General features: G+C 50.6%; 2 protein-coding genes across 2 annotated transcripts in view; both read right to left on the reverse strand.

The window, feature by feature from the left end:
• Nucleotides 1–6,251, reverse strand: part of LOC135535116 (monocyte to macrophage differentiation factor 2-like) — a 53,213-nt gene extending 46,962 nt beyond the window's left edge. The window contains 1 exon segment of the mRNA XM_064961837.1: nucleotides 5,989–6,251. Coding sequence (XP_064817909.1) covers nucleotides 5,989–6,002 — 14 coding nt within the window. The 5' untranslated portion in view covers nucleotides 6,003–6,251.
• A 524-nt stretch (nucleotides 6,252–6,775) lies between these two features.
• LOC135535120 (actin-related protein 2/3 complex subunit 1B-like) overlaps nucleotides 6,776–18,888 on the reverse strand; it is a 51,158-nt gene continuing 39,045 nt past the window's right edge. The window contains exons 7-9 of the mRNA XM_064961841.1: nucleotides 8,423–8,622; nucleotides 8,181–8,271; nucleotides 6,776–7,948 (exon numbers count right to left, since the gene is read on the reverse strand). Coding sequence (XP_064817913.1) covers nucleotides 7,910–7,948; nucleotides 8,181–8,271; nucleotides 8,423–8,622 — 330 coding nt within the window. The 3' untranslated portion in view covers nucleotides 6,776–7,909. The remainder of the gene's footprint in view (nucleotides 7,949–8,180; nucleotides 8,272–8,422; nucleotides 8,623–18,888) is intronic.

Consider the following 18,888-nt stretch of genomic DNA (forward strand, 5'->3'; position numbering starts at 1 on the left):
TCCAGACCTGTCTGTCTGTCTGTAGTCAGTGTGTCCAGACCTGTCTGTCTGTCTGTAGTCAGTGTGTCCAGACCTGTCTGTCTGTCTGTAGTCAGTGTGTCCAGACCTGTCTGTCTGTAGTCAGTGTGTCCAGACCTGTCTGTCTGTCTGTAGTCAGTGTGCCCAGACCTGTCTGTCTGTCTGTAGTCAGTGTGCCCAGACCTGTCTGTCTGTAGTCAGTGTGTCCAGACCTGTCTGTCTGTCTATCTGTAGTCAGTGTGTCCAGACCTGTCTGTCTGTCTGTAGTCAGTGTGTCCAGACCTGTCTGTCTGTCTGTAGTCAGTGTGTCCAGACCTGTCTGTCTGTCTGTAGTCAGTGTGTCCAGACCTGTCTGTCTGTCTGTAGTCAGTGTGTCCAGACCTGTCTGTCTATCTGTAGTCAGTGTGTCCAGACCTGTCTGTCTGTCTGTAGTCAGTGTGTCCAGACCTGTCTGTCTGTCTGTAGTCAGTGTGTCCAGACCTGTCTGTCTGTAGTCAGTGTGTCCAGACCTGTCTGTCTGTCTGTAGTCAGTGTGCCCAGACCTGTCTGTCTGTCTGTAGTCAGTGTGCCCAGACCTGTCTGTCTGTAGTCAGTGTGTCCAGACCTGTCTGTCTGTCTATCTGTAGTCAGTGTGTCCAGACCTGTCTGTCTGTCTGTAGTCAGTGTGTCCAGACCTGTCTGTCTGTCTGTAGTCAGTGTGTCCAGACCTGTCTGTCTGTCTGTAGTCAGTGTGTCCAGACCTGTCTGTCTGTCTGTAGTCAGTGTGTCCAGACCTGTCTGTCTATCTGTAGTCAGTGTGTCCAGACCTGTCTGTCTATCTGTAGTCAGTGTGTCCAGACCTGTCTGTCTATCTGTAGTCAGTGTGTCCAGACCTGTCTGTCTATCTGTAGTCAGTGTGTCCAGACCTGTCTGTCTATCTGTAGTCAGTGTGTCCAGACCTGTCTGTCTGTCTGTAGTCAGTGTGTTCAGACCTGTCTGTCTGTCTGTAGTCAGTGTGTCCAGACCTGTCTGTCTGTCTGTAGTCAGTGTGCCCAGACCTGTCTGTCTGTCTGTAGTCAGTGTGCCCAGACCTGTCTGTCTGTCTGTAGTCAGTGAGTCCAGACCTGTCTGTCTGTCTGTCTGTCTGTAGTCAGTGTGTCCAGACCTGTCTGTCTGTCTGTAGTCAGTGTGTCCAGACCTGTCTGTCTGTCTGTAGTCAGTGTGTCCAGACCTGTCTGTCTGTCTGTAGTCAGTGTGTCCAGACCTGTCTGTCTGTAGTCAGTGTGTCCAGACCTGTCTGTCTGTAGTCAGTGTGTCCAGACCTGTCTGTCTGTCTGTAGTCAGTGTGTCCAGACCTGTCTGTCTGTCTGTAGTCAGTGTGTCCAGACCTGTCTGTCTGTCTGTAGTCAGTGTGTCCAGACCTGTCTGTCTGTCTGTAGTCAGTGTGTCCAGACCTGTCTGTCTGTCTGTAGTCAGTGTGTCCAGACCTGTCTGTCTGTCTGTAGTCAGTGTGTCCAGACCTGTCTGTCTGTCTGTAGTCAGTGTGCCCAGACCTGTCTGTCTGTCTGTAGTCAGTGTGCCCAGACCTGTCTGTCTGTAGTCAGTGTGTCCAGACCTGTCTGTCTGTCTATCTGTAGTCAGTGTGTCCAGACCTGTCTGTCTGTCTGTAGTCAGTGTGTCCAGACCTGTCTGTCTGTCTGTAGTCAGTGTGTCCAGACCTGTCTGTCTGTAGTCAGTGTGTCCAGACCTGTCTGTCTGTCTGTAGTCAGTGTGTCCAGACCTGTCTGTCTATCTGTAGTCAGTGTGTCCAGACCTGTCTGTCTATCTGTAGTCAGTGTGTCCAGACCTGTCTGTCTATCTGTAGTCAGTGTGTCCAGACCTGTCTGTCTATCTGTAGTCAGTGTGTCCAGACCTGTCTGTCTGTCTGTAGTCAGTGTGTCCAGACCTGTCTGTCTGTCTGTAGTCAGTGTGTCCAGACCTGTCTGTCTGTCTGTCCAGACCTGTCTGTCTGTCTGTAGTCAGTGTGCCCAGACCTGTCTGTCTGTCTGTAGTCAGTGTGTCCAGACCTGTCTGTCTGTCTGTAGTCAGTGTGTCCAGACCTGTCTGTCTGTCTGTCCAGACCTGTCTGTCTGTCTGTAGTCAGTGTGCCCAGACCTGTCTGTCTGTCTGTAGTCAGTGTGTCCAGACCTGTCTGTATGTCTGTAGTCAGTGTGTCCAGACCTGTCTGTCTGTCTGTAGTCAGTGTGTCCAGACCTGTCTGTCTGTCTGTCTGTAGTCAGTGTGTCCAGACCTGTCTGTCTGTCTGTAGTCAGTGTGTCCAGACCTGTCTGTCTGTCTGTCTGTCTGTCTGTAGTCAGTGTGTCCAGACCTGTCTGTCTGTCTGTCTGTCTGTAGTCAGTGTGTCCAGACCTGTCTGTCTGTCTGTAGTCAGTTTGTTCATACCTGTCTGTCTGTCTGTAGTCAGTGTGTCCAGACCTGTCTGTCTGTCTGTAGTCAGTGTGTCCAGACCTGTCTGTCTGTCTGTCTGTTGTCAGTGTGTCCAGACCTGTCTGTCTGTCTGTAGTCAGTGTGTCCAGACCTGTCTGTCTGTCTGTCTGTAGTCAGTGTGTCCAGACCTGTCTGTCTATCTGTAGTCAGTGTGTCCAGACCTGTCTGTCTGTCTGTAGTCAGTGTGTCCAGACCTGTCTGTCTGTCTGTAGTCAGTGTGTCCAGACCTGTCTGTCTGTCTGTCTGTCTGTAGTCAGTGTGTCCAGACCTGTCTGTCTGTCTGTCCAGACCTGTCTGTCTGTCTGTAGTCAGTGTGCCCAGACCTGTCTGTCTGTCTGTAGTCAGTGTGTCCAGACCTGTCTGTCTGTCTGTAGTCAGTGTGTCCAGACCTGTCTGTCTGTCTGTAGTCAGTGTGTCCAGACCTGTCTGTCTGTCTGTCTGTAGTCAGTGTGTCCAGACCTGTCTGTCTGTCTGTCTGTAGTCAGTGTGTCCAGACCTGTCTGTCTGTCTGTCTGTCTGTAGTCAGTGTGTCCAGACCTGTCTGTCTGTCTGTCTGTCTGTCTGTAGTCAGTGTGTCCAGACCTGTCTGTCTGTCTGTCTGTCTGTAGTCAGTGTGTCCAGACCTGTCTGTCTGTCTGTAGTCAGTTTGTTCATACCTGTCTGTCTGTCTGTAGTCAGTTTGTTCATACCTGTCTGTCTGTCTGTAGTCAGTGTGTCCAGACCTGTCTGTCTGTCTGTAGTCAGTGTGTCCAGACCTGTCTGTCTGTCTGTAGTCAGTGTGTCCAGACCTGTCTGTCTGTCTGTCTGTAGTCAGTGTGTCCAGACCTGTCTGTCTGTCTGTCTGTAGTCAGTGTGTCCAGACCTGTCTGTCTGTCTGTCTGTAGTCAGTGTGTCCAGACCTGTCTGTCTGTCTGTAGTCAGTGTGTCCAGACCTGTCTGTCTGTCTGTAGTCAGTGTGTCCAGACCTGTCTGTCTGTCTGTAGTCAGTGTGTCCAGACCTGTCTGTCTGTCTGTTGTCAGTGTGTCCAGACCTGTCTGTCTGTCTGTAGTCAGTGTGTCCAGACCTGTCTGTTTATCTGTAGTCAGTGTGTCCAGACCTGTCTGTTTATCTGTAGTCAGTGTGTCCAGACCTGTCTGTCTGTCTGTAGTCAGTGTGTCCAGACCCGTCTGTCTGTCTGTAGTCAGTGTGTCCAGACCTGTCTGTCTGTCTGTCTGTAGTCAGTGTGTCCAGACCTGTCTGTCTATCTGTAGTCAGTGTGTCCAGACCTGTCTGTCTGTCTGTAGTCAGTGTGTCCAGACCTGTCTGTCTGTCTGTCTGTCTGTAGTCAGTGTGTCCAGACCTGTCTGTCTGTCTGTCCAGACCTGTCTGTCTGTCTGTAGTCAGTGTGCCCAGACCTGTCTGTCTGTCTGTAGTCAGTGTGTCCAGACCTGTCTGTCTGTCTGTAGTCAGTGTGTCCAGACCTGTCTGTCTGTCTGTCTGTAGTCAGTGTGTCCAGACCTGTCTGTCTATCTGTAGTCAGTGTGTCCAGACCTGTCTGTCTGTCTGTAGTCAGTGTGTCCAGACCTGTCTGTCTGTCTGTAGTCAGTGTGTCCAGACCTGTCTGTCTGTCTGTCTGTCTGTAGTCAGTGTGTCCAGACCTGTCTGTCTGTCTGTCCAGACCTGTCTGTCTGTCTGTAGTCAGTGTGCCCAGACCTGTCTGTCTGTCTGTAGTCAGTGTGTCCAGACCTGTCTGTCTGTCTGTAGTCAGTGTGTCCAGACCTGTCTGTCTGTCTGTAGTCAGTGTGTCCAGACCTGTCTGTCTGTCTGTCTGTAGTCAGTGTGTCCAGACCTGTCTGTCTGTCTGTCTGTAGTCAGTGTGTCCAGACCTGTCTGTCTGTCTGTCTGTAGTCAGTGTGTCCAGACCTGTCTGTCTGTCTGTCTGTCTGTCTGTAGTCAGTGTGTCCAGACCTGTCTGTCTGTCTGTCTGTCTGTAGTCAGTGTGTCCAGACCTGTCTGTCTGTCTGTAGTCAGTGTGTTCATACCTGTCTGTCTGTCTGTAGTCAGTTTGTTCATACCTGTCTGTCTGTCTGTAGTCAGTTTGTTCATACCTGTCTGTCTGTCTGTAGTCAGTGTGTCCAGACCTGTCTGTCTGTCTGTAGTCAGTGTGTCCAGACCTGTCTGTCTGTCTGTAGTCAGTGTGTCCAGACCTGTCTGTCTGTCTGTCTGTAGTCAGTGTGTCCAGACCTGTCTGTCTGTCTGTCTGTAGTCAGTGTGTCCAGACCTGTCTGTCTGTCTGTCTGTAGTCAGTGTGTCCAGACCTGTCTGTCTGTCTGTAGTCAGTGTGTCCAGACCTGTCTGTCTGTCTGTAGTCAGTGTGTCCAGACCTGTCTGTCTGTCTGTAGTCAGTGTGTCCAGACCTGTCTGTCTGTCTGTTGTCAGTGTGTCCAGACCTGTCTGTCTGTCTGTAGTCAGTGTGTCCAGACCTGTCTGTTTATCTGTAGTCAGTGTGTCCAGACCTGTCTGTTTATCTGTAGTCAGTGTGTCCAGACCTGTCTGTCTGTCTGTAGTCAGTGTGTCCAGACCCGTCTGTCTGTCTGTAGTCAGTGTGTCCAGACCTGTCTGTCTGTCTGTCTGTAGTCAGTGTGCCCAGACCTGTCTGTCTGTCTGTAGTCAGTGTGTGTAGTAACAGTAACTATTATACACACACAGTGACAACTACCTATCTGTCCTCTCATCTCACCGTTTACACACACACACACACACACACACAGTGACCTAGGCTAACATTGATTGAACTATCCACTCCACCAATAGTCAGATGTACAGAACCCCCCTGCTTACCGACAAACTGGGGTAAACCCCCCCCCCCCCCCCTGTAAACGTTTACTGGTGTAAATGCATCAGTCTGATGTTGTCATCTGATGACAGAACTACTTTAAATCAGAAACCCATGGAAACAACTTAGCCGTGGCAGTGCAGCCTGTACAAGAGAGACTGATGTAAAATAGATCAGTAGAAGTCACACGTCCCTGCGCGGTCCTGTCGGGTTCCCGCGGGGCAGTAGAGGGGGTCCGGTATTATCCATAAGGACCATAATCGGTATTCGTTATTCTACTGTAAAACAGATCAGCTCCCGAGCGACGTAGACCCAACTCAGACATTCAACCATTCCAACAGTGTATTAGCATTATATCATATTGTAATGAAAGGGCAGGGGAGCAGGACTCGAACCCTCGACCTTCTAGCCCGAAGTCCAGCGCGCTATCAGCGGCACAGTCGATATCCGCGCTTATAAACCCCGGGTCGTTACACTATTGTACCTAATAATAGCGTTGCATAAAACCCAACTAATACAGGACAGCAGTCACAGGGAGTCCCAAATAGGTTAGAAACATCACCGCTGGTTATCGGTCTGTTCGGATTATCAAACCAACACATTCAAAACGTTGATACAACGTCTATTAACTGGGAGTCGCGATGTTTACACATTTAGATGCAATTTATAAAAACCCAAAACCACATACCTTACAAGATTCATTTAAAATGTGAAGGGGGGAAAAAGGCAACAGTAGAGAGACGTGGGTGGAACGATAACAAATATGTCTTCAGAGTTGTGTGTTTCAGCAGCGCTTTTTCTCGACCGTCTTGATTCCAGCGGTGTGTTGCTACTAGATATCTAAAAGAGACATCTCAACCCGATGCTGCTGGTGATCACCGACTGGTATCCGGGATGCCGAAGGTGCTGCAGCGACGATAATGCGCGTGATTCAGAGCAGGCAACACCCGGAAGTGCGAACCATGTAAACGGTTTCTAGGGAAAACAGTCTTCCTGCGTCGCGGAAGAAAAAATTATATATTTTTTAAACTTATTTTTTCTTTCATTATTATTATTATTAGTATATATTTTTTTTTTACCGGATTCGGTAACGGTTCAATCTGGACCCAAGTCATGATGTTGTTTTAAGCGGCCAGAGATACTGGGTTGGAGAATAGTTGGTTCTTTCTCTTTATTTTCTAGAACAAAACGGATACAGTCGGAATTTCTGTCAACATCATCACGTGTCGTAATATTTAACATAAAAACGCTTGAACCCAAGACTTTTGGTAGTTTATCTACTGAATGTGGCCGCTAGATGGCGTGACACCTGAACAAAACAAGAGGGATCTGAATTTAAGTATCTGAATGATCTGACGTGAAAAGTTTATAAAAACTGCGGTCTGAAACTCGGCGTGTCTCGACCACATTTTCATAACAGTTACGAGTCGACGTCAGATCAGTCTTATCAAACACTTGGACAGACACACACAGTCTATGATAGTAAATCATTTATTAAAATGCATATTATGACCAGCATAAGCATTTAACAGGTACCGCGGCTTGGCTTTCTTCATGAGTATATAAATACCTGCTGACGCGTCCTACTATAATAGCGAACAGCTGTGCTCTAATACATCTTGATAACGGAGTTCATCGGAGCAGAATGTCCGGTTTCCACTTTTCACAACTTTTCAAAACTGGTTAAATGGCTTTTTGTGTTTTATGTTTTTACCCTGTAGACACCTGCAACTTACCACAGATATAATACATCACACAGTAAACTAATCACCTGCCTCCAAACAAATTCACTACAATTCAGAATCATTTCCCGTTACGAAAAAAAATAATGCGGTCAGCGCGCGGTCTAACTGCACTTCTTCTGAAATTACTACGTCCAAAATACCGCAGTTGACTGCACTTACTGCACTTTAAATGCACTTTAACTGCACTATTAAAAACTGTCATCTTTTTCTGTAAGGGTTATTAGTCCATTCTATTTAATTTACTTTTTAATTTTTTTATTTGAAGTGAAAAAATCTCAAGTTTAGATATGATTTTTTTTCTAGGTCCTGTGCTGTAAATCCAACAAATTCATGTGTGAACATCAAAACTAAAACCCAAGTAAACTAATTCCAGAAGCCCAAGCGAATCGTGCCGTACACTAAGAGCACAGCTGTATGTCCAGGTACAACTATCAGAGTAGAACACCTGACGGAACAGAACAAAGCATTTCCTGGATTCTGGATTCTAAAACAAAGAAGATGTTTCTAGAATCCAGGAAATGCGTTGTTCTGTTCCGTCAACTATCAGTATAGAACACCTGACGGAACAGAACAACGCATTTCCTGGATTCTAGAACAAAGAAGATAAGAACAAACAAAAAAACAATCAAGATGTGTCTCGAATGGTGTCCTATGGGTCCTGGTCTACCGATATAAAAAGAACAGGGTGCCATGTGGAATGCAGACGTCGTTGTCATGGCTGCCGTGCTTCGAGCTCAACAGAGACAGACAGAAAGGAGATGTCTCCAGCAGCTGCTGAGACAGACGCAGAGAAGCAGAAAGGCAAAGAGGTGAGATTTCTTCATATCCCGGCTGGTTGGCTGGTTGGCTGGTTGGCTGGGGATATCAGACTATCTTGAGATCCTTCAGGGCAGACTCCAGACTCTGGGAACAGAAGAAGATGATATTTAGACATCTCTTCACTGCACAACTATTCCAGATGACGACGGTGACAAGGCACAACTACAGTAACGTGTCAGACTGTGTGTGTGTAGTGTGTGTGTAGTGTGTGTGTAGTGTGTGTGCAGTGTGTGTGTAGTGTGTGTGTGTAGTGTGTGTAGTGTCTGTGTGTGTGTGTAGTGTGTGTGTGTGTGTGTAGTGTGTAGTGTGTGTGTACCTTGACATCCCATGTGACCATTCCTCCGTCCATCCCAGTGGTACAGAACGTGGTACATTTACTCTTCCCTCCCTCCAGCACAGAGATCTGACTGAAATACAAAGAGACAGTTAGCACACACACACACACACACACACACTACGACCCCAGAAATACACACAGACACACAGTCATTATGACCCCAGACACACACACACATATTTAGTCATTACGACCCCAGAAATACACACATACACCCCCACCTGATGCTGTTCTTGTGCAGACTCTCCAGGCCCTGCTCGGTGGTCTCAGACGAGGTGGCTCGGCGGTCCAGGTTCTGGAAGCGTTCCCTGGCGCTGATCCCTCTCTGAGACGTCTGCTTGGGAACGTCCAGCTTCCCTCCGAATGTTACTGAGCCCTTAGTACCGTCATACACAAACAGCACCGGGTAGCAGTCATGACCCTAGAGAGGAGAGACACACAGAGAGACACAGTGAGACACACAGGAGAGAGAGGAGTGAGACAGACACAGGAGAGAGAGAGGAGAGAGACACAGTGAGAGACACACGAGAGAGAGACACAGGAGAGAGACACAGGAGAGAGACACAGGAGAGAGACACAGGAGACAGACACAGGAGAGAGAGGAGACACAGTAAGACAGACACAGGAGAGAGAGAGGAGTGAGACAGACACAGGAGAGAGAGAGGAGAGAGACACAGTGAGAGACACACGAGAGAGAGACACAGGAGAGAGACACAGGAGAGAGACACAGTGAGAGACACACGAGAGAGAGACACAGGAGAGAGACACAGGAGAGAGACACAGGAGAGAGACACAGGAGAGAGACACAGGAGAGAGACACAGGAGAGAGACACAGGAGAGAGACAGGAGAGAGACACAGGAGACAGACACAGGAGAGAGAGGAGACACAGTAAGACAGAAACAGGAGAGAGACACAGGAGAGAGACACAGGAGAGAGACACAGGAGAGAGAGAGAGGAGAGAGAGGAGACACAGTGAGACAGACACAGTAGAGAGACACAGTGAGACAGACACAGGAGACAGACACAGGAGAGAGACACAGGAGAGAGAGGAGACACAGTGAGACAGACACAGGAGAGAGACACAGTGAGAGAGACACAGGAGAGAGACACAGGAGAGAGACACAGGAGAGAGACACAGGAGAGAGACACAGTAGAGAGACACAGGAGACACAGTGAGACAGACACAGGAGACAGACACAGGAGAGAGACACAGGAGAGAGACACAGGAGACAGACACAGGAGAGAGAGGAGACACAGTAAGACAGACACAGGAGAGAGAGAGGAGTGAGACAGACACAGGAGAGAGAGAGGAGAGAGACACAGTGAGAGACACACGAGAGAGAGACACAGGAGAGAGACACAGGAGAGAGACACAGTGAGAGACACACGAGAGAGAGACACAGGAGAGAGACACAGGAGAGAGACACAGGAGAGAGACACAGGAGAGAGACACAGGAGAGAGACACAGGAGAGAGACACAGGAGAGAGACACAGGAGAGAGACAGGAGAGAGACACAGGAGACAGACACAGGAGAGAGAGGAGACACAGTAAGACAGACACAGGAGAGAGACACAGGAGAGAGACACAGGAGAGAGACACAGGAGAGAGACACAGTAGAGAGACACAGTGAGACAGACACAGGAGACAGACACAGGAGAGAGACACAGGAGACAGACACACGAGAGAGACACAGGAGAGAGAGGAGACACAGTGAGACAGACACAGGAGAGAGACACAGTGAGAGAGACACAGGAGAGAGACACAGGAGAGAGACACAGGAGAGAGACACAGGAGAGAGACACAGTAGAGAGACACAGGAGACACAGTGAGACAGACACAGGAGACAGACACAGGAGAGAGACACAGGAGAGAGACACAGGAGAGAGACACAGGAGAGAGACACAGGAGAGAGACACAGGAGAGAGACACAGGAGAGAGACACAGGAGAGAGACACAGGAGAGAGACACAGGAGAGAGACACAGGAGAGAGACACAGGAGAGAGACACAGGAGACACAGGAGACAGACACAGGAGAGAGACACAGTGAGAGAGACACAGGAGAGAGACAGGAGAGAGACACAGGAGAGAGACACAGTAGAGAGACACAGGAGAGAGACACAGGAGAGAGACACAGGAGAGAGACACAGGAGAGAGACACAGGAGAGAGACACAGTAGAGAGACACAGTAGAGAGACACAGGAGAGAGACACAGGAGACACAGTAGAGAGACACAGTAGAGAGACACAGGAGAGAGACACAGGAGAGAGACAGTGAGAGACACAGGAGAGAGAGGAGACACAGTGAGACAGACACAGGAGAGAGACACAGGAGAGAGAGGAGACACAGTGAGACAGACACAGGAGAGAGACACAGTAGAGAGAGACACAGGAGAGAGACACAGGAGAGAGACACAGGAGAGAGACACAGTAGAGAGAGACACAGTGAGACAGACACAGGAGAGAGACACAGGAGAGAGACACAGGAGAGAGACACAGGAGAGAGACACAGGAGAGAGACACAGGAGAGAGACACAGGAGAGAGACACAGGAGAGAGACACAGGAGAGAGACACAGGAGAGAGACACAGGAGAGAGACACAGTGGAGAGACACAGTAGAGAGACACAGTAGAGAGACACAGGAGAGAGACACAGGAGACACAGTAGAGAGACACAGTAGAGAGACACAGGAGAGAGACACAGTGAGAGACACAGGAGAGAGAGGAGACACAGTGAGACAGACACAGGAGAGAGACACAGGAGAGAGGAGACACAGTGAGACAGACACAGGAGAGAGACACAGTAGAGAGAGACACAGGAGAGAGACACAGGAGAGAGACACAGGAGAGAGACACAGTAGAGAGAGACACAGTGAGACAGACACAGGAGAGAGACACAGGAGAGAGACACAGGAGAGAGACACAGGAGAGAGACACAGGAGAGAGACACAGGAGAGAGACACAGGAGACAGACACAGGAGAGAGAGGAGAGAGACACAGGAGAGAGAGGAGAGAGACACAGGAGAGAGAGGAGAGACACAGTGAGACAGACACAGGAGAGAGACACAGGAGAGAGACACAGGAGAGAGACACAGGAGAGAGAGAGAGAGAGAGAGAGGAGAGACACAGGAGAGAGAGAGACACAGGAGAGAGACACAGGAGAGAGACACAGGAGAGAGACACAGGAGAGAGACACAGGAGAGAGACACAGTAGAGAGACACAGTAGAGAGACACAGTAGAGAGACACAGTAGAGAGACACAGGAGACAGACACAGGAGACAGACACAGGAGAGAGACACAGGAGAGAGACACAGGAGAGAGACACAGGAGACACAGTGAGACAGACACAGGAGAGAGACACAGGAGAGAGACACAGGAGAGAGAGGAGACACAGTGAGACAGACACAGGAGAGAGACACAGGAGAGAGACACAGGAGAGAGACACAGGAGAGAGACACAGTGAGAGACACAGGAGAGAGACACAGTGAGAGACACAGGAGAGAGACACAGGAGAGAGAGGAGACACAGTGAGAGACACAGGAGAGAGACACAGGAGACACAGTGAGACAGACACAGGAGAGAGACACAGTAGAGAGACACAGGAGAGAGACACAGGAGAGAGACACAGGAGAGAGAGGAGACACAGTGAGACAGACACAGGAGAGAGACACAGGAGAGAGACACAGGAGAGAGAGACAGGAGAGAGAGACAGTGAGAGAGACACAGGAGAGAGACACAGGAGAGAGACACAGGAGAGAGACACAGGAGAGAGACACAGGAGAGAGACACAGGAGAGAGACACAGGAGAGAGACACAGGAGAGAGACACAGTAGAGAGACACAGGAGAGAGACACAGGAGAGAGACACAGGAGAGAGACACAGTAGAGAGACACAGGAGAGAGACACAGGAGAGAGACACAGGAGAGAGACACAGTAGAGAGACACAGTAGAGAGACACAGGAGAGAGACACAGGAGACACAGTAGAGAGACACAGGAGAGAGACACAGGAGAGAGACACAGGAGAGACACACAGTAGAGAGACACAGGAGAGAGACACAGGAGAGAGAGGAGACACAGTGAGACAGACACAGGAGAGAGACACAGGAGAGAGGAGACACAGTGAGACAGACACAGGAGAGAGACACAGTAGAGAGAGACACAGGAGAGAGACACAGGAGAGAGACACAGGAGAGAGACACAGTAGAGAGAGACACAGTGAGACAGACACAGGAGAGAGACACAGGAGAGAGACACAGGAGAGAGACACAGGAGAGAGACACAGGAGAGAGACACAGGAGAGAGACACAGGAGACAGACACAGGAGAGAGAGGAGAGAGACACAGGAGAGAGAGGAGAGAGACACAGGAGAGAGAGGAGAGACACAGTGAGACAGACACAGGAGAGAGACACAGGAGAGAGACACAGGAGAGAGACACAGGAGAGAGAGAGAGAGAGAGAGAGGAGAGACACAGGAGAGAGAGAGACACAGGAGAGAGACACAGGAGAGAGACACAGGAGAGAGACACAGGAGAGAGACACAGGAGAGAGACACAGTAGAGAGACACAGTAGAGAGACACAGTAGAGAGACACAGTAGAGAGACACAGGAGACAGACACAGGAGACAGACACAGGAGAGAGACACAGGAGAGAGACACAGGAGAGAGACACAGGAGACACAGTGAGACAGACACAGGAGAGAGACACAGGAGAGAGACACAGGAGAGAGAGGAGACACAGTGAGACAGACACAGGAGAGAGACACAGGAGAGAGACACAGGAGAGAGACACAGGAGAGAGACACAGTGAGAGACACAGGAGAGAGACACAGTGAGAGACACAGGAGAGAGACACAGGAGAGAGAGGAGACACAGTGAGAGACACAGGAGAGAGACACAGGAGACACAGTGAGACAGACACAGGAGAGAGACACAGTAGAGAGACACAGGAGAGAGACACAGGAGAGAGACACAGGAGAGAGAGGAGACACAGTGAGACAGACACAGGAGAGAGACACAGGAGAGAGACACAGGAGAGAGAGACAGGAGAGAGAGACAGTGAGAGAGACACAGGAGAGAGACACAGGAGAGAGACACAGGAGAGAGACACAGTAGAGAGACACAGGAGAGAGACACAGGAGAGAGACACAGGAGAGAGACACAGTAGAGAGACACAGTAGAGAGACACAGGAGAGAGACACAGGAGACACAGTAGAGAGACACAGGAGAGAGACACAGGAGAGAGACACAGGAGAGACACACAGTAGAGAGACACAGGAGAGAGACACAGGAGACACAGTAGAGAGACACAGGAGACAGACACAGGAGAGAGACACAGGAGAGAGACACAGTAGAGAGACACAGTAGAGAGACACAGTAGAGAGACACAGTAGAGAGACACAGGAGAGAGACACAGTGAGAGACACACGAGAGAGACACAGTAGAGAGAGACACAGGAGAGAGAGGAGAGAAACACAGGAGAGAGACACAGGAGAGAGAGGAGACACAGTGAGAGAGACACAGGAGAGAGACACAGGAGAGAGACACAGGAGAGAGACACAGGAGAGAGAGGAGACACAGTGAGACAGACACAGGAGAGAGACACAGGAGAGAGACACAGGAGAGAGACACAGGAGAGAGACACAGGAGAGAGACACAGGAGAGAGACACAGGAGAGAAACACAGGAGACAGACACAGGAGAGAGAGGAGACACAGTGAGACAGACACAGGAGAGAGACACAGGAGAGAGACACAGGAGAGAGACACAGGAGAGAGACACAGTAGAGAGACACAGGAGACACAGTAGAGAGACACAGGAGAGAGACACAGGAGAGAGACACAGGAGAGAGAGGAGACACAGTGAGACAGACACAGGAGAGAGACACAGGAGACAGACACAGGAGAGAGACACAGGAGAGAGACACAGGAGAGAGACACAGGAGAGAGACAGTGAGACAGACACAGGAGAGAGAGAGAGGAGAGAGACACAGGAGAGAGAGAGAGGAGAGAGACACAGGAGAGAGAGAGGAGAGACAGTGAGACAGACACAGGAGAGAGACACAGGAGAGAGAGAGAGAAGAGAGAGAGAGAGGAGACACAGTAGAGAGACACAGTAGAGAGACACAGGAGAGAGACACAGGAGAGAGAGGAGACACAGTGAGACAGACACAGGAGAGAGACACAGGAGAGAGACACAGGAGAGAGACACAGGAGAGAGACACAGGAGAGAGACACAGGAGAGAGACACAGGAGAGAGACACAGGAGAGACACAGTGAGACAGACACAGGAGAGAGAGGAGAGAGACACAGGAGAGAGAGAGGAGAGACAGTGAGACAGACACAGGAGAGAGACACAGGAGAGAGAGAGAGAAGAGAGAGAGAGAGGAGAGACACAGGAGAGAGAGACACAGGAGAGACACAGGAGAGAGACACAGGAGAGAGAGGAGACAGACACAGGAGAGAGACACAGGAGAGAGACACAGGAGAGAGACACAGGAGAGAGACACAGGAGAGAGACACAGGAGAGAGACACAGGAGAGAGAGGAGAGACACAGGAGAGAGAGGAGAGACACAGTGAGACAGACACAGGAGAGAGACACAGTAGAGAGACACAGTAGAGAGACACAGTAGAGAGACACAGGAGAGAGACACAGGAGAGAGACACAGGAGAGAGACACAGTAGAGAGACACAGGAGAGAGACACAGGAGACACAGTAGAGAGACACAGTAGAGAGACACAGGAGAGAGACACAGGAGAGAGAGGAGACACAGTGAGACAGACACAGGAGAGAGACACAGGAGAGAGACACAGGAGAGAGACACAGGAGAGAGACACAGGAGAGAGACACAGGAGAGAGACACAGGAGAGAGACACAGGAGAGAGGAGACACAGGAGAGAGACACAGGAGAGAGGAGACACAGTGAGACACAGTGAGACAGACACAGGAGAGAGACACAGGAGAGAGACACAGGAGAGAGACACAGGAGAGAGACACAGGAGAGAGACACAGGAGAGAGACAGTGAGACAGACACAGGAGAGAGAGGAGAGAGACACAGGAGAGAGAGAGAGGAGAGAGACACAGGAGAGAGAGAGGAGAGACAGTGAGACAGACACAGGAGAGAGACACAGGAGAGAGAGAGAGAAGAGAGAGAGAGAGAGGAGAGACACAGGAGAGAGAGAGAGAGGAGAGACACAGGAGAGAGACACAGGAGAGAGACACAGGAGAGAGACACAGGAGAGAGAGGAGACAGACACAGGAGAGAGAGGAGAGAGACACAGGAGAGAGAGGAGAGACACAGTGAGACAGACACAGGAGAGAGACACAGGAGAGAGACACAGGAGAGAGACACAGGAGAGAGACACAGGAGAGAGAGAGAGAGAGAGAGAGAGAGAGAGGAGAGAGAGAGAGGAGAGACAGGAGAGAGAGAGAGAGAGGAGAGAGAGAGGAGAGACACAGGAGAGAGAGAGAGAGGAGAGACACAGGAGAGAGAGAGAGAGGAGAGACACAGGAGAGAGACACAGGAGAGAGACACAGGAGAGAGACACAGGAGAGAGACACAGGAGAGAGACACAGGAGAGAGAGGAGAGAGAGAGAGAGGAGAGACACAGGAGAGAGAGAGGAGAGACACAGGAGAGAGACACAGGAGAGAGAGGAGAGAGAGAGAGAGGAGAGACACAGGAGAGAGAGAGGAGAGACACAGGAGAGAGACACAGGAGAGAGACACAGGAGAGAGAGGAGACAGACACAGGAGAGAGAGGAGACAGACACAGGAGAGAGAGAGAGGAGAGAGACACAGGAGAGAGAGGAGAGACACAGTGAGACAGACACAGGAGAGAGACACAGGAGAGAGACACAGGAGAGAGACACAGGAGAGAGACACAGGAGAGAGAGAGAGAGAGAGAGACACAGGAGAGAGAGAGAGAGAGAGAGAGAGAGAGAGGAGAGACACAGGAGAGAGAGAGGAGAGACACAGTAGAGAGACACAGTAGAGAGACACAGGAGAGAGACACAGGAGACACAGTAGAGAGACACAGGAGAGAGACACAGGAGAGAGACACAGGAGAGACACACAGGAGAGAGACACAGGAGAGAGACACAGGAGACACAGTAGAGAGACACAGGAGACAGACACAGGAGAGAGACACAGGAGAGAGACACAGTAGAGAGACACAGTAGAGAGACACAGTGAGAGACACACGAGAGAGACACAGTAGAGAGAGACACAGGAGAGAGAGGAGAGAAACACAGGAGAGAGACACAGGAGAGAGACACAGGAGAGAGAGGAGACACAGTGAGAGAGACACAGGAGAGAGACACAGGAGAGAGACACAGGAGAGAGACACAGGAGAGAGAGGAGACACAGTGAGACAGACACAGGAGAGAGACACAGGAGAGAGACACAGGAGAGAGACACAGGAGAGAGACACAGGAGAGAGACACAGGAGAGAAACACAGGAGAGAAACACAGGAGAGAAACACAGTAGACAGACACAGGAGAGAGAGGAGACACAGTGAGACAGACACAGGAGAGAGACACAGGAGAGAGACACAGGAGAGAGACACAGGAGAGAGACACAGTAGAGAGACACAGTAGAGAGACACAGGAGACACAGTAGAGAGACACAGGAGAGAGACACAGGAGAGAGACACAGGAGAGAGAGGAGACACAGTGAGACAGACACAGGAGAGAGACACAGGAGACAGACACAGGAGAGAGACACAGGAGAGAGACACAGGAGAGAGACACAGGAGAGAGACAGTGAGACAGACACAGGAGAGAGAGGAGAGAGACACAGGAGAGAGAGAGAGGAGAGAGACACAGGAGAGAGAGAGGAGAGACAGTGAGACAGACACAGGAGAGAGACACAGGAGAGAGAGAGAGAAGAGAGAGAGAGAGGAGACACAGTAGAGAGACACAGTAGAGAGACACAGGAGAGAGACACAGGAGAGAGACACAGGAGAGACAGTGAGACAGACACAGGAGAGAGACACAGGAGAGAGACACAGGAGAGAGACACAGGAGAGAGACACAGGAGAGAGACACAGGAGAGAGACACAGGAGAGAGACACAGGAGAGAGACACAGGAGAGAGACACAGGAGAGAGACACAGGAGAGAGACACAGTGAGACAGACACAGGAGAGAGAGGAGAGAGACACAGGAGAGAGAGAGGAGAGACAGTGAGACAGACACAGGAGAGAGACACAGGAGAGAGAGAGAGAAGAGAGAGAGAGAGGAGAGACACAGGAGAGAGAGACACAGGAGAGACACAGGAGAGAGACACAGGAGAGAGAGGAGACAGACACAGGAGAGAGACACAGGAGAGAGACACAGGAGAGAGACACAGGAGAGAGACACAGGAGAGAGACACAGGAGAGAGACACAGGAGAGAGAGGAGAGACACAGGAGAGAGAGGAGAGACACAGTGAGACAGACACAGGAGAGAGACACAGTAGAGAGACACAGTAGAGAGACACAGTAGAGAGACACAGTAGAGAGACACAGGATAGAGACACAGGAGAGAGACACAGTAGAGAGACACAGGAGAGAGACACAGGAGACACAGTAGAGAGACACAGTAGAGAGACACAGGAGAGAGACACAGGAGAGAGAGGAGACACAGTGAGACAGACACAGGAGAGAGACACAGGAGAGAGACACAGGAGAGAGACACAGGAGAGAGACACAGGAGAGAGACACAGGAGAGAGGAGACACAGGAGAGAGGAGACACAGGAGAGAGGAGACACAGGAGAGAGGAGACACAGTGAGACAGACACAGGAGAGAGACACAGGAGAGAGACACAGGAGAGAGACACAGGAGAGAGACACAGGAGAGAGACACAGGAGAGAGACAGTGAGACAGACACAGGAGAGAGAGGAGAGAGACACAGGAGAGAGAGAGAGGAGAGAGACACAGGAGAGAGAGAGGAGAGACAGTGAGACAGACACAGGAGAGAGACACAGGAGAGAGAGAGAGAAGAGAGAGAGAGAGAGGAGAGACACAGGAGAGAGAGAGAGAGGAGAGACACAGGAGAGAGACACAGGAGAGAGAGGAGACAGACACAGGAGAGAGACACAGGAGAGAGACACAGGAGAGAGACACAGGAGAGAGAGGAGACAGACACAGGAGAGAGAGGAGAGAGACACAGGAGAGAGAGGAGAGACACAGTGAGACAGACACAGGAGAGAGACACAGGAGAGAGACACAGGAGAGAGACACAGGAGAGAGACACAGGAGAGAGACACAGGAGAGAGAGAGAGAGAGAGAGAGAGAGAGGAGAGAGAGAGAGGAGAGACAGAGAGGAGAGAGAGAGGAGAGACACAGGAGAGAGAGAGAGAGGAGAGACACAGGAGAGAGAGAGAGAGGAGAGACACAGGAGAGAGACACAGGAGAGAGAGGAGAGAGAGAGAGAGGAGAGACACAGGAGAGAGAGAGGAGAGACACAGGAGAGAGACACAGGAGAGAGAGGAGAGAGAGAGAGAGGAGAGACACAGGAGAGAGACACAGGAGAGAGACACAGGAGAGAGACACAGGAGAGAGAGGAGACAGACACAGGAGAGAGAGGAGACAGACACAGGAGAGAGAGAGAGGAGAGAGACACAGGAGAGAGAGGAGAGACACAGTGAGACAGACACAGGAGAGAGACACAGGAGAGAGACACAGGAGAGAGACACAGGAGAGAGACAC

The sequence above is a fragment of the Oncorhynchus masou genome, unplaced genomic scaffold (genome assembly GCF_036934945.1).
Source record: "Oncorhynchus masou masou isolate Uvic2021 unplaced genomic scaffold, UVic_Omas_1.1 unplaced_scaffold_446, whole genome shotgun sequence".
Classification (NCBI taxonomy): domain Eukaryota; kingdom Metazoa; phylum Chordata; class Actinopteri; order Salmoniformes; family Salmonidae; genus Oncorhynchus; species Oncorhynchus masou.